Source organism: Trichoderma ghanense (assembly GCF_004382785.1).
Source record: "Trichoderma ghanense strain CCMA-1212 chromosome Unknown scaffold_14, whole genome shotgun sequence".
NCBI lineage: Eukaryota > Fungi > Ascomycota > Sordariomycetes > Hypocreales > Hypocreaceae > Trichoderma > Trichoderma ghanense.
The window spans coordinates 340,883-355,476 of record NW_027395677.1 but is presented as its reverse complement, the minus strand read 5'-3'; the positions used below and the strand labels follow the sequence as shown (position 1 = coordinate 355,476).

General features: G+C 56.1%; 5 protein-coding genes across 5 annotated transcripts; 2 read left to right on the top strand and 3 right to left on the bottom strand.

The window, feature by feature from the left end:
• Positions 1 to 1,276: 1,276 nt before the first annotated feature.
• CCMA1212_009002 (uncharacterized protein) lies at positions 1,277 to 3,995 on the bottom strand (the record flags this gene model as incomplete). Its single annotated transcript, XM_073706104.1, has 2 exons — positions 1,277 to 2,330; positions 2,449 to 3,995. 2 exons carry the CDS (start codon positions 3,993 to 3,995, stop codon positions 1,277 to 1,279), a joined length of 2,601 nt encoding a protein of 866 aa, XP_073555352.1.
• An 87-nt stretch (positions 3,996 to 4,082) lies between these two features.
• CCMA1212_009001 (uncharacterized protein) lies at positions 4,083 to 4,336 on the top strand (the record flags this gene model as incomplete). The annotated part of the gene is made up of 2 exons (XM_073706103.1): positions 4,083 to 4,087; positions 4,123 to 4,336. 2 exons carry the CDS (start codon positions 4,083 to 4,085, stop codon positions 4,334 to 4,336), a joined length of 219 nt encoding a protein of 72 aa, XP_073555353.1.
• Positions 4,337 to 6,707: 2,371 nt separating this feature from the next.
• On the bottom strand, positions 6,708 to 8,499 carry CCMA1212_009000 (37S ribosomal protein NAM9; the record flags this gene model as incomplete). Its single annotated transcript, XM_073706102.1, has 3 exons — positions 8,435 to 8,499; positions 7,782 to 8,315; positions 6,708 to 7,712 (listed from the first exon to the last, which is right to left on the bottom strand). Exons 1-3 carry the CDS (start codon positions 8,471 to 8,473, stop codon positions 6,708 to 6,710), a joined length of 1,578 nt encoding a protein of 525 aa, XP_073555354.1. The 5' UTR covers positions 8,474 to 8,499.
• A 321-nt stretch (positions 8,500 to 8,820) lies between these two features.
• CCMA1212_008999 (Chromosome transmission fidelity protein 18) lies at positions 8,821 to 11,837 on the top strand (the record flags this gene model as incomplete). Its single annotated transcript, XM_073706101.1, has 2 exons — positions 8,821 to 11,333; positions 11,399 to 11,837. 2 exons carry the CDS (start codon positions 8,821 to 8,823, stop codon positions 11,835 to 11,837), a joined length of 2,952 nt encoding a protein of 983 aa, XP_073555451.1.
• Positions 11,838 to 12,021: 184 nt separating this feature from the next.
• Positions 12,022 to 13,815, bottom strand: CCMA1212_008998 (Cytochrome b2; the record flags this gene model as incomplete). The annotated part of the gene is made up of 5 exons (XM_073706100.1): positions 12,022 to 13,098; positions 13,153 to 13,428; positions 13,500 to 13,537; positions 13,615 to 13,648; positions 13,750 to 13,815. 5 exons carry the CDS (start codon positions 13,813 to 13,815, stop codon positions 12,022 to 12,024), a joined length of 1,491 nt encoding a protein of 496 aa, XP_073555450.1.
• Positions 13,816 to 14,594: the final 779 nt, after the last annotated feature.

The window sequence follows — 14,594 nt, the reverse complement described above, 5'->3', positions numbered from 1 at the left end:
CCGCCTACCCCCCCCTGCTTGTTCACGTGTGCCTGCTGGCTTTCGGCATGGCCCGCTCAGAGACGACTCCTCCTCTTTTCCACTAGCAGTACGACCCCAATCGAGACACTTTTTGGTCGTCTGGACCGATTACCTACAGCACGACAGAACAGAGAAGAAGCATAATTTGAAGGAACAATGAAAAAAAAAAAAAAAAAAAAAAAAAAAAAAAAAGAGGGGAAGACCAGGATGGGCGGACAGTGGGAGAATACTCGGTCATTTTGGAGCTCGTTTAGCGACGAAGTGACATGGCCAGCTGGTGTCTGTCTGTGTTGAGAGAAGGACTGGGGACAACCACTGGACAGCGAGCGAATCAAGATCGATGAGGTGAGTCTGTTCTTTTGCTTTTCCTCTTCGAGCCTCCAGTACAGGATCTTCATCCTGTAACTCGGCATCTGACGAAGGGAGAAAGGAGGACAACAGGGGAGGGAGTTGCGAAACGGTAGGTGAATTGTTATGATGTGCACGTGTCCGTCCTGCGCAAATTCAAGTTCCAAGAGAGAGAGAAAAAAAATATCTCTTCTTTTCGGCCCATGTGTAGCGAGCATGCAGTTGGCCACTCTAATCCATGTTGTCTTCCTGCTCTCTCTTCCGGTTTCTTTTCTGTGTGCGTTGCCGATGGAGTTTACAAGCTTATTGTAGTGACATGCTTCTCACACGTCACCTCTTTATTACGTAGCGTCCAATAGACGCATGCTGTAGAGGGGTGCATTGATTGAATGTCTTAGATGCCAGGTCCCATGTTTTCATACGGAATAGCTTCGCAGTAGTAGTACTACGGCGAATGGGACGGCTTTTATACCCATACGGACTTTTTTTTTTTTTTTTTTTTTTTTTTTACAATTCCGAGTCCTCAGGTTAAAGTACCACGTTACATGTACATGGACCAAGTAGACCAGCCAGCAATCCGATGAAGAAAGCAGGGTAGATATTCCATCAAGATGTGAAATGGATGGCTTGGGAATTGCTTCGTCTCGTTTCGACGGGTTGATCAAGGTTGTCAAAGCGACTTACGAACATTTCAATCAAAGTGAAAGTCACACATGACATGACAAGGCATTCCTATCCTCTCCATCAAGCTATCGTACAAAGCGTCGCCCAACCTGAGTTCCAGATACCAACCCTCAATCCCAGATACCAAACCTCAATCCAACACCAACCCATCCATTCCATGCACAGGCAATTGCGACACTTTTGTGAGTTTTAAAGCGCAGCATCCCGTCCGAGAATCCTCCCTCTACTCCAACCTAGAAGGCAACCACGCATTGAGCGCCGTCAAAGACGCCGTCAGCGAATCAAACAAGCTCAAATCACCATGAAGCTCACCACCCCCGTCTGCCCTCCCATTCGCACCAAACATGAACATTGGATTCGCCCCGGGGCCGGCATGCTGCTGCTGCTGCTGCTGCTGCTGCTGTCGAACGTCCCAGCCGCCGAAGCTCTGGTGCAGCCGGGCCGAGTCGCTGAGCAGCCATTCGCGGCTGTCCATGCCCATGTTTTGGACCTGGCTCTGGCTCTGGTGGCTCTGACTGGGGTGTTGTTGGCGGAGGCCCAGGTCTGACGAGATGTGGCTTTGAGTTCCGGAAGAGAGACCCGATGAGGGGGAGGTCATGGGGATGCTCATATGCTGGGGCCATGCGCCGACTATGCTCTGAAAGTCCATCTGCGTAGGATCCAAGGCCATGCCTCGCTGGTCCGTATGAGGAATGCCGTTGCCGATGGACATTGGCGAGTCCATGGACAAGCGCTCCTCTATCGACGTCGGTATCGTCGGCTGAGCCAAGGGCTCCGAAGTCGGATGCCTCGCAAGGCCAAAGTCGTGCCTTGCAGCTTGCACCGCGCCTTCCTCCGAGGTCACTGGCGAGATAGGGGCCACGTTGCTCGAGCCGGGAGAGGGCACTTCCGATGTGCTATAGTAGTCGAACCTCTCGTCTGTTCGTTTGAGAATAATGTCGGCGTCTTCTGGTACTTCGCATTTCCATTTTCGAGCCAAAACACTGAGAATGCTCAGCGTCCGCCGAGCACAGAGCCAATCTTCAGCAATCTCTTCCAGATGCCGTAGCCCGTGGGTGAGATCTCGTTTCGCCGTCTTTTCTGGCAAGTTGAGCAGATGGATGGTGCACGCGCTGTGAATCATGTAGACTGCAATGTTGCAGATCTGCCGGAGACCCCAGGACTTCTTGTACAGCCTCATCAGTTTTGAGATGGCACCCGCGTTTGCAGTGCATATCCGCCTTGGAGATATATGCGGAGGCAGCGGCGATGCGGTTGGGGAGTATTTCAGGAAAGGCCTGAAGAGGTGAATGTATTGGAGATGATAGAATGTGCTACAGAAAAAAGAAAAAAAACAGAGTCAGTGCCCTTCCACGGTTTTTATAGTGCATGAGACTTGAAGATGACAAAGCTTACAACATCAGGATCACGTTTGGCAGTAACCCTTCCTTTGGTTCAAACTCCTTGGGCACGGCCTTGCGCCATTTCTCAAGCCGTTGGTGCAGCTCGCCGAGCCTTTTCAGCTCAAGGGCCTTGCTGCTGGCCCTCTTGATGTGGCTGGGGTGGTAGAAGAAGACGAGGATGTCGCTGCTGATTTCACACAGGCTGGACAGGAGGAGAGCAACCGCCCGCGTCCTCGACGGCTGGGCAAGTGACTCATCGTAGCCCTTGTCCGTAAAAGGCGACCACAGCGCCGCGTCTTCGTCCGGGAACACGTCAATCTTGGAGACGGTGAAGGAGTTTCTCGGGAGCTGTGGCAGGCGACCCAGGTAGTTGGACCAGGTCTTGTCGAACAAGAAGCAGCCCCAGAAGGTGATGCGCCGGGCGTCGATTTCCTCTTCCGCCATGTGCTCCTTGTCCAGGCCATCTATCTCGAGGTTGAGGCCGATGTCGAGAGCCATCCGAAAGCTCATGCCGCTGTAGACCCAGCCTTTGGCCTCCCTTGCGCAACCGGCCTCTCTCACAGACATGAGTGCCAGAGCTTGCACGGTCACAAGCCGGGGCTTCTCGTACTCGTCATTCTCGACAATGAGCCGCTTGGCCTCGGCAAAGAAGTGATCCCCCTTTGTTCTGCTGTCGCCGGGGATGCCAAACGCCCCGGGGATGTCGGTGAAGTGGCAGCCGAGCGCCAACATTGCGTTGACCAGCAGCGAAGAGCAATACGTCGTGCCCGGCTGCAATCCCGCCTTGCCCCTCGAGAAGTCGCGCCAGAACAGCTTGCGCGAGAGCGTGGTGAAGTAAGGATAGTGGTAGTTGAAGTACATGTTCATGAGATGCCTGATGAGGCGCGGATCCGTGGTCACGCGAGTCCAGGACGTGACGGGATTCTCACACACGCCTGGCTCAGAAGGCGAACCGTAGTCGGTGCCGTCGTGGTGCGGATCTCCGAGATAGATGAGGTGAGAGGTGCCGCCAATGAAGCGCACCGAGCCGTTCTCGAGCCGCAGCTCTCCCATCTTGCCCGCGAGCTCTCGTTCTCCTTGAAGGGGCAAAAAGGACATGGGTTCTTCCTCTGGGGTCTCGTCGGCCTCCTCTTCCTTGGATTCCGAGCCAATCTTCAAGAGCTCCTGCGCAACTGTGTCGAGGTTGTCGCACGTCCGGATCTTGTGGACGACCTCGGGCACCTCTTCGTCGGCGGCATTCAAGATTGCCTCCACAATGACCTGTAGCGTCGAGCTCTGAGCCTTCATGCTGTCCACCTTTTCCCGGTAGACGCCCTTGCGGCGGTGGTCCGAGTTGGGGTTGTAGATGCACTCAGTGCCGTAGACGCTGGCGCAGGCGGCGCAGCTGGGCAGGGCGCCATCGCACTTGGACTTTCGTCGGCGGCAAGCAATGCAGGCCGTGCTGATGCATCTGCGCTTCTGGCTGGCGGGATCGGTGCTTCGCCGAGACTTCTTCTTGAGCTGGGTGGCCGGCGTCGATGCGCTGGACGACGAGGCAACAGTCAGGTCGATGGCGTCCATGGTGTCAAGGTGGAGAGGATGACGAGGCCAAGAGCACAGAAGCCGGAGATGCGCAGCGCAGCGAGAAACACGGAGAAGCTGGAGGTGATGATGTGAGTGGGAGCCGCGATGATGATGATGTTGGTAGGTTGGTGGACAGGAGAGTCGTCGCCAGATCGAGCGCTAGCATCGAAGAGCGCCGGCACGCCGTGGCACCATCGACTCTGGGGTATCGGGAGGCTGAGGGAGTCGAGGTGAGACCGGCGGAGGAGCGAGACAGGGCGGGAATGAATGTCTTGGGATCGACGTCGTCCTCCCCTTGGGCGGTGGTTGCGGAGCTTTACTCCGGTTCTGCCTCTTGACTTCAACTTCTGGCGGACGACGCCGTGACGGCGAGCCTCTCGGCGGAGATGCGGTCGAAGGGCCGTCAAGCGACTTGGCATGCCACGCCCTGCAGCCGCAATGTTGAGACAGTCCAGCAGTCGGTTGTTGGTCGCGGCGCTTCCGGAGGTCGGAGGCTGGCTCTTGTATGCACGTTAAGGCGTGTGAATGTTTAAGAGGAATGCGGGGAGCGTGTAAAGCTTTTACGCAGTCGGACGAGAGAGAGAGAGAGAGAGAGAGAGATGGAGGGCCGGGAGCTGCAAGGCTTGCGCTGTGCAGTGGTACGCGCTTCAATGGCAGATGTCACAATCAGGCTGATTGATGTTGAGGGAGGAGATGAGGAGGCGAGGTAGCAGCTGAAGCGAGAGGCGAGGGTTTGGTGTTGAAAGGGGAGAAGGATACTGAGACAGGGTACTTAGTCGAGCTGAGATGAGCTGGGGGAAAAAAAAAGAGGCAAGAAGCCGAAGATGCGCTTTCCGGGGAGCGTGGCCGACTGACGACATGCGCCGCTCAGCTCAGCAGCAGCACAAGATCAACCTACAAGTAATTCAATCCTCTTCGACAGTAAGAGTCCAATCCCGGGTCTCGGTGGCCCAAATGCCCTGAAGCCTTACGCCTTGTGCCCGCCAACCCAAGTTTTCAGCTCCTCAAGAGCAAATCCGGCGCCTGCGATTGGCCTGCTGGCCTCTGGATCCCGCCGCGCCCATCTGATGCCGTACCAGGGCCCCGGCAGGGCGCTGAGGCTCGCCGAACCGGTCGCTTTTCCAGTTAGTCGTGGCGAGTGCCGCTAGTAGGCAGGCCGGAGTCGCGGGACCTGGCAAACCATTCCGCAAGCTGTTCGTCTAGTGTTTGTCGTTGAGGTCGGCTGGACTTGCAGTGTGAGACACGCTGTGTCTTGCTTGATTCAGCTTGAGACGGGATGTTGGTTGAGGTGAAGCATGGGAATAAGCATGAACTTGTTGTTTGCTCTTCTCCTGAGACACTGTTTGACATTTCCCCTTACCTTTCCGTCACATACCTACTAACTCTTAGGTAGACCTGGTAGGTTATGAAAGTGTCACATAAGCGATGTTCACCCCCAAGAGTACTAATAAGACACGAGCGGTTGTCCAGAGCGCTTAGCATCAGCAGGTCCCCAATTCCTGGGCAAATTCACCGAATCTTGGGATTGGCCAGGAACGCTCGGGACAAGAGGGGAGAATAAGCTTTGAAATTGTGCCTCAGAGGCACGAGGACGAGGCGTTATAAAGCGTCGCTCCGTTTCCCCGTATTCGGAATGCGGAAAATGGGTATGCTGGTACTATCAAGGGGAAGATGCCATTGTCCGTTCCGTTCCGTGCAAGACACGCGACAGGTGTAACCGATGCCATGCGTTGCAGTGCGGAAACGGAGCGGAATTGCGTCACTCTGGACGGACCTGTCATATAAGTACAGGTATAGGTACTATTGCCTTACGTGTAAGCTATACTGTACTCTGTAATACTCGGAAGTCTGCTTTGCAGAGCCTAAATTGCATACCGATTCGTTGATTTCAGACGACTAATAGGAGGCATTGGAACGACGCTCGAGTCAAGGTTGGTCCTCAAACGGCTATCCGTCGACAACTTCACACAAAAGGGCGCACGGAAATACCACCTTACCAGTGGATTACGACCACGAAACAAGACAAACCTCACATGAATGCACCTCAAAGACAGATTACAAAGCACATATTAACCCAAAACGAAAGCAGGAAGCATGGCATGGCATATTGCCCAGTTGGTTAAGACACTCCGCATTCCGCGTTGGCCGCCAAACAGTCGGCAGCTGTGCTACTACAAGACATTGCTGCAAGACATGGCCGAAGGTAGGATTGACTCGATTGACTCGATTTGACTCGATTTGACTCGATTGACTCGATTGACTCGATTGACTCGATTGACTCGATTGACTCGAAATTGTGGAATTGATTTAGTTTATTCTTTTCCACGGAGGAGAGAGGCCGGAAGTTGACTCTGTGCAAGTCCTGAACGATCACAGTACGGAGTAAATGCCCCTTGAACCTAATCGCGAGGGCATCCTCTGTGTTTGAAATGACGTTGTTTGACCCTCTGCTACCCTATTCACCACATGAAAAAAGACGTTCATGATCGGATTGCATGCAATATCATAGTTTCTTTAGATATACTATTACACAGTCGAGGCATGAGAAGACGTCCAACCCTGCCTCAACCTTTTATCATCATACATGGTCCACATAGACTGTCCCTTTCCCCTGCCAACCCGTGCCCTCTGCCCTCTTTATATACCACTCTTGCGTAGAGTTGCACATCGTGATATACACCGACTCTCCCCATGCCTGTCTAAACACCCTTAACCTCGCTCAAGGTACCAGTTGTGGGTAAGTTGACTCGTCAGATAGCTAAACGGCGTCGGCACCTCCGCCATTCCCTTTCGCGCAACCGGGTGTCGCAAGTAGACGGCGGCGCAAATATTGGGGTTAACCTCGAGGTAGCGGGGGATAAAGGCAAATGCCGACATGTACGGCCGGGGCCTCCACGGGGTAGCGTACGGCTTCGAGTCGTCGATGGGGTTCTCCTCATCGTAGCGGAGCAGCTGCGCCAGCTTCCGCATCTCTTCTCTGGACAGCGAGGCGTCGCCCATTATCCGCTTGGCCTTTGTCTTCTGCTCCTCTGAAAGGCCCTCGAGACCTTTTTCGATCTGTCGCTCTCTGTTGACTTCGGGCTGCGCTTCGGTCTCCTTTGCGGCGGCTTGCGCACCCTCCGCCTCGGCCTCGGCGGCGGCCTCGGTCTGGTCTTGCCCCTGACTCTCCTTCAGGTCGAGTTTCTCAAAGCTCTCTCGCAGCAGCTCATGGCTCTTCATCTGCAGCTGCAGCTCATCAATCAGTTCCGCGGCGTCCGCCTCGCTCTTCTCGGGATGCGAGAGGAAGCGCTTGGCATCTGCTCGGAAGAGACGGAGCTGCTTCTTCTCCTTGGCAGTGAGCTCCTTGGGGTTGTTCTTGAGAAGCTTCTTGACGTCCTTCAACAGGGCCTTCAGAGCCTTGTTCTTCAACTGCCACTGAGCCTCGGGAGTCAATGCGCCGGCGTCTTCGCCCTCGGCGGCCTCAGCATCGGCTTCGGGCTTCTCCCCTTCGGCCTCTCCCTCAGCAGCGCTCTCGGCGGTTTGCTCGGTGCTGCTGGCTGCCTTCTTGACTGCGTTCTGGTATGCTTGCTCCGCCTTCTTTTGCCTGGCCTCGAGGTTCTCACGGAGTCGCTGGTGTGCCTGTGCTGGTTTCTGCACGCCGGTGCCGTACATGACCTTTTCAACATCCACCTGGAACATGTCGCCAGGGTTCAATTGGTAAGAGGGATGAACCATCTGTGTAGACGTGTTAGTCCAAGCACAGCCAAATAACTTGAGCATGAATATTGGATAGTTGTGACGCACCTTCTTTCCATTGACCGTGACGGCGCCGTGAATTACAAACTGACGTGCTTGCCGAACGCTGCTGGCAAACAGAGCCCGAAACACGGCGGTATCCAGCCTCCTCTCCAACGGCGCAAACGTCATCTGCATGTAAGGCGTCATGTTGTTGAACTGATCCGACAGCAGCTTGTTCACGTCGCCAAAGATGGGCGTCCTCCTCCTTGAGCGCTCCTGCGTGCTGAGTCGGGGAACTTTGGAAAAGGTCTCGGCCGTGACCGTCGACGTCGTCAGGCCGGAGCCGCGACCAGCGGCCTGCTCGGAGCCGTCGTGCGCGGCCAGATACTCGGGCGGCATGTCCACGGCGGACAGCAGCCGGCGGGAGAAGAGGCGCACCCATTTCTTCTCGGGGATGTGCTCGCCGTGGTACGCCCGGGTCTTGGCCTTGGCGGCCCATTTCTGCTGGAAGAAGGTGGGCGTGCCTCGGATCTGGGGCTCGCGGCCGGTCTGGCGGTACAGGTTATACAGGTTGTACTTGTTCCATGATTGTCGCAGTTTCTGTGGTTGTCTCGATGTCAGTAGGTGGGATCCCCCGCCATCCACGTGGGCTCAGTTCCTGCGCTGCGCTGGGCTTGTGGCATTGGAAGCAGACAATGTCATGATGGCGATGAACTTACAGGACGACTTAAACTGTAAAAACGGTACGGCTTTCTCATCTTGGCGAGCCGACCGGCGACAATTGCTGCTTGACGGAATCACTGAAGCCGTTCTTTAGAGCTCAAGATGTGGGTGACATTTTTTCTTGGTGGTGCCACACAGCCGGGGTTCTGCCGGTCGGTGTGACGCTCCGCGGGTCGACTCACCGACTCACCGAAAGCGGGGCCACTCAACGCGTCTCAATTGAGAGAAGTGGGCTGAGACGCGTCGAGTGATTTCTACTTGTTCTGTAGGCCAAATTGTTGATACGGACTGTGTATATCGACGTTGGATTTTTTTTTCTCCTTTTGCGCATTCCGAGCGTTCTTCTTTGTTCAGCTACTGTATTTATTGAACCATCACCAAAATGCTGTCTGCATCGTCGCCAATTGCTTATCCAAGCGACCCTCCTTCTCCTCCGCCAAAGCGCGCCAAACCGCACGATGTTCAATATCCCACACAGAAGCCTCGCATCCGTGGACCGTTTGTCGACTCGGACTCCGACTCAGATGTCGAGAACTATCCCAGAGCAAGGTCAACTTCTCCCTCCAAGAGGCGCAAAATAGACGACCGGCCCGTGCTTGCTGCTCGAGATGCGAACCAGGACGAGAGTGACGGCATTCGAGGCGAGAGGAGCGCAGTCATCGACCTCGACGGAACTCAGACGTTACCCACTGAGGGCAGTCAGAATATCACACCAATAACTCCCCAATGGGGCAGACTCAACCCCTTACTTTCCACGCCAATCTTTGGAAGCCGCTCAAAGACCACTTACAAGCTCAAGACATGCGGAGGCAAAGAAATCACCATCAAGCAGCGTCAGGAGGCCGTTGCTCAGTCCTACGAGTCCATGGTAGCAGCGAGATCAAAGACCAAGGAAGGGCGGGCGAAGCGAGACTACTATGGCGTCGACATTCACAACCTCATCAACGCAGCGACAAGCGAAATGGCTGCGAAGCGGCAAACACCATCATCTCCAGACACCAACCAAGCCGTTGTTCGCTCCATGGAGGCTACATCGATATCAGAAAAGAAACCCAAGAAGGCTATGCTCTGGACCGAGAAATACCGCGCAAGGAACTTCATGGACTTGTGCGGAGACGACGGCACAAACAGACTTGTGCTCCGCTGGCTGAAGAGGTGGGATCCGCTGGTGTTTCCAGGAACAGCCAAAGCAAAGCCCAAAGCGGCGAGACGCAACGGCCCTCATCCCCAGCCAGAAGAGGAGAAGCCGCACCGGAAGATCCTCATGCTCACGGGACCGCCTGGCCTGGGCAAGACGACGCTGGCTCACGTCTGCGCCAAGCAGGCGGGCTACGAAGTGATTGAAGTCAACGCCAGCGACGACCGCAGCCGCGACGTCGTCAAAAACCGCATCCGCACCAGTCTCGGGACGGAGAGCGTCAAGAATGTGAGCAATCTGAAGGCGCCAAACGGGCCGCAAAAGATTGCCAAGCCTGCTTGCGTGGTGGTGGACGAGGTCGACGGCGTGGTGACGGGATCCGGAGCTTCAGGGGAGGGCGGCTTCATCAGGGCCCTGATTGACTTGGTGCTCATCGACCAGAAGAACTCTTCAGGGGTAGAAAAGTCGTATGACGGCAAGAAGAAGAAGGGGGACGACTTTCGCCTGATGCGGCCGTTGATTCTGATATGCAATGATGTCTACCATCCTTCGCTGAGGCCCCTGAGGCAGTCGAACTTGGCCGAGATCATCCACGTCGGTCGACCGACTCTGGACACTGTAGTTGGCCGATTGAAGACGGTATTTGAAAAGGAGGGCATCCCCTGCGACAAGGACGCAGCACGCAAGCTATGTGAAACGGCATGGGGCATGGCCAGCGGCATCGACGCCAAACGGGGCCAAGAAAGCACAGTGCAGGGCGACCTCCGAGGCGTCATGGTAGTTGGCGAATGGGTGGCCTCCCGGTTCAGGGCTTCGGGTCTGAGTAACACGCAGCGTCTCACCAGGGATTGGATCGAGAAGAATATCCTGCAGGAGCTTGCCAGCGGGGCGGCGGGCGCTCGGGGTCTCGGACGAGGCAGCGTCAAGGACATCATCTCTCGGCTATTCCAAGAGGGAGGCGGCTTCCCCAAGCAAGCGCTCAACCTGTCGAGGTCCAAGACGCATCACGAGCAGCCAAAGACGGAGCTGGGCTTTGGCGAGCACCAGAAGAAGTACGCCATGGAGTGTCTCCGGCAGATGGTGGACGCCAGCGGCGAGATCAGCCACATTGTGACGGAGATCTTCGCAGAGTACCCGAACCGCGAGTTCAACGACGACTCGTACCTGTCGAAGCCCAACCAGGCCTACGACTGGCTGTACTTTCACGACGCCTGCCAGTCGAGGCTGTACGCGAGCCAGGAATGGGAGCTCGCGCCGTATCTCTCGCAGCCCGTGCTGGCCTGCCACCACCTGTTTGCATCGCCCGTCAGGCACTTTGCCGGCGGCACGTCGTCATCGACCAACAACAACAACCAGCGCTCTGGCCTCGCGGGCGAGGACGAGGCCGGCCCTGCGATTCCGTTTTCCGGCCCGCGCGCCGACTTCCAGGCCTACGAGGCCGAGAAGCAGACGCGCGCGCAGCTGCAGGCGCTGCAGGGCCAGCTGAGCCCGACCATGATGCGGCTTTTCCGCAGCGCCGAGGATGTTTCCACGGAGTTTCTACCGTATCTCGCGCGCATGCTGGCGCCGGACGTCAAGCCCGTTGTCGTGGGCGGGAGCCAGGGGACGACGGCGAGTGTGCGCAAGGAGAGCGAGCGACGGATGGTGAAGAGGGCGTCTGAGGTGCTTGCTGAAGTGGGAATTACGCTGCACAAGGGCAAGATTGAGAGCGACGTGGTGTCTAGTCGCGGGCCGCAGTTTGTCTACCGCATGGAGCCGTAAGTGAAGCATCTCTCGTTCTACAAATATGTGTAAGAGTCTAGGGGCGCTAATCGTGATATAGAGACATTGATTCCCTCGCAACGTACGAAACAGCCTCTACCCTTCTAACCTCCCAGCCACCAACCCGCTACGCAATCCGCCAAGTCCTCGACCAGGAACTCCGTCGCACGCTCGCCCTCCGCGAGACAAGCGCCCGTCAAGCGCGCTTCCAAGCCGGCCGCTCCCTGGGCGAGGGTGAGCACCAGCCCCTATCTCTGCTGAGCCAAAAGAAGAAGGGTGACGACAACAGCGACAACATGGCCGTCGTGGAGGACGGGCTGGTGGTGAAGAGGGACTTTTTTGGGCGCATCATCCAGGCGCAGGCGCTGGCGGATGTCCAGGGGGGGTCGTTGATGGAGAAGAAGAAGAAGGAGGAGAAGGTGTGGGTTACGTTTCATGAGGGGTTGAATAATGCTGTGAGGAAGCCGATGACTCTGCGGGAGTTTTTGAGTGGTCTTTGAAGGCGATGAGTAGGGGCTTGTTGGAGATGTACATGATTGCGGTGTTGATATCGAGAGAGTTGGATGGCATGAAATGGAGCTTGTTTATGCAGTGTATTGCTCGTTTATATCCTACACCACCACCCCCCTTTCCTTCTCCTCCCCGTCTCCTCAGTATCCAAGAACAAAAAGAAAAAAAATCCAACTACAGCTTCGGCTTCGCCTTCATCCTCTGCGAAGGAACAACCAGCGGATCATACGTAACATGCGACAGCGAATCCACGGGCGTCGCGTTGCTGTGCACAAACAGTCCCCTCGTATCCAACAGCCCCGGATGCAAGTCGGCAATCCTGTTACACCCAATCAGCCGCATATCCATCTCCATCTCGTCCTTGAGCAGCTGCATCGCCCTCTCCACGCCCGCCTGCCCAAAGGTGCTCATGGCGTACAAGAACGGCCGTCCGATGCCCACTCCTTTCGCGCCGAGACACATTGCCTTGATGATGTCCGTGCCGCGACGCACGCCTCCATCGACGAAGACGTCAATCTTGGTGTCGAGCCCCTGCGCGCGCAGGACAGGCATCGTCTCGGCGAGGACCTCGATCCCGGAGCGCGCGAAATCGAGCTGTCTCCCGCCGTGATTCGACAGCACCACGCCCTGGACGCCGGCGTCGACCGCGCGCAGGACGTCCTCGACGCGCTGCACGCCCTTGAGGATAATGGGCATCTTGGTGATGCTCTTGAACCAGGGGATATCCGCCCAGCTGAGGGACGGGTCGATGAAGGTCGATATCGCGCGGGCCGCGCCCTGGCTGGTGTCCGTCTTGGTGCCCTTCTGGACGTTGCTCCCCGTGTCGACAAACTTGAGCCGCATGTCCTTTTCGCGACGGCCCAGCTGGGGCGCGTCGACGGTGATGAAGAGCCCCTTGCAGCCGCGGCGCTCGGCGTTCTGCACGATGCGCTGCGTGATGGCGCGGTCCTTGTTGACGTAGAGCTGCAGCCACTGGACCTGGTCGCCCTGGCGGGCGTCGACGAGCTCGTCGAAGGAGCAGGACGCGAGGGTGGGGATCATCTGGATGACGTTGTGGGAGTGGGCGGCGCGGGTGAGGATGACTTCGCCTTCCGGGTGGCCGAGCTTGCCCAGGGCGGTGGCGGTGATGTAGAAGGGGGCGGAGACCTTGGTGCCGAGCATGGTGGTTGAGAGGTCGATGTGGTGGACGTCGACGAGGATCTGGGGGCGGAACCAGATGCGGTGGTAGGCGCTGTGGTTCTCGCGCATCGTCTTGGAAGCAAAGCATCAGCATCAGGGATATCAGAGAACCAAGGCGAGACTCACAATCTCGTCGTCGGCGGCGCTGGAGTAGTACCCCCACGCAGTCTTCTTCATGGTCCGCCGCGCAATGGCCTCGAAGTCGTGCAGGTTGAAGCACTCGGACAGCAGCGGCATCTCGGCGATGCTCTTCTGCCGCTCGACCTCCTCGGGGTCTTCCTTCTTGGCCTCCTTGGCGACGGTGGACATGTCGACGGGGCCGAGGTGCAGCGACCTGTCGAGGTACTTGTCGAGCGTGTCCCGGGGGTGGATCGGGTCAAACTCTTCCGTCGCGTCTTTGCCCTGAGGAATACATGTTAATGAGGTTGGTGGTGATGATGATGAGGGTGAGAGGGAGGGGGGTGTTGCGTTACGGCATATTTGAGAATGATTTCTTCGCCGCCGGGGTGTTCTGAGTTGAGGGCTCGTGTCAGTCTCGTTCTCTGCAGGATGATGGATGAGCTTCATCAAGGAATTATCATGACATACCAGGCAGAAACTCTGTGACATCGTATGCGTTGCCCTGATGAGAAAAAACAGAGTCAGCCTCAGTCCTTCATCTGAAGCCTCCCTCCCTCCCCAACTTCATCCCACGATCCCAAGTCCGCAAGAGATAAAACGCACATGAATAATCACCCAGCACGACTTTTCGCTGTTGTGCTTGGCCACTTCGTCTCCCGTGAGCGCCATCTTGTCTGTCCTCTCGCTGCTTTCCTTTCCCTTCTTCAATTTCTCGTGATGCGATGCGATGACGTCTCACAAAGTTCGGGCCCCAAATCCGCACGCCCGAAACCTTCTCGATCCCCAATTCCAAGCTTCAAGTGAAAACAGGCCCCAATCAATCGCAATGCCAATTTTCTCGCTTCTCTTTACTTTTTCAGAAACAGATACCAAGCGTTTATCCAAAAATGAACATTGAGGATGAGTGAAGAAGTGAAAAAGGAAAGACACACACACACGAACTTGTCGGTTCTTCGGCTCGTCGTCAAGTCGTTTTGTCGCAAACTGCCCGGGCCAACGATTATAAAGGTGCTTGGAGGGAGATCCAAAGGGGGACAAATTGGACGCCTCTCATTGGGCGTCGGCTAATATTATAGCCTGTGCTGGGCAGATAGTATACGTACTTTGACGCTGGGCTGCGAAAGCGGGTTTGCCTTGATGGGGGGGGAAATCGTCGTGCGAATCTCCCCTTGTCCGACGGATATTTTGCCTTTTATCAACAACAACTCGTTGATCATTCAGCTCTGTAATATCATGTTTGAATATACCAAGTGTTCCTGTTGCAAGTCTCTACCTACAGAGATCAGATAAATAGTACAACAACATCCCCTTCGAGACGCAAATCACGCTTAAAGCTACTTACTGTACACCCCCAAACAGAGCAGAGGACAAACCCCGTTTCCGGTCCCCAGTTCCGGCCGCCCACTCTGCTAAACAACCATCACTCCAGCCATTGTACTGTACATGCA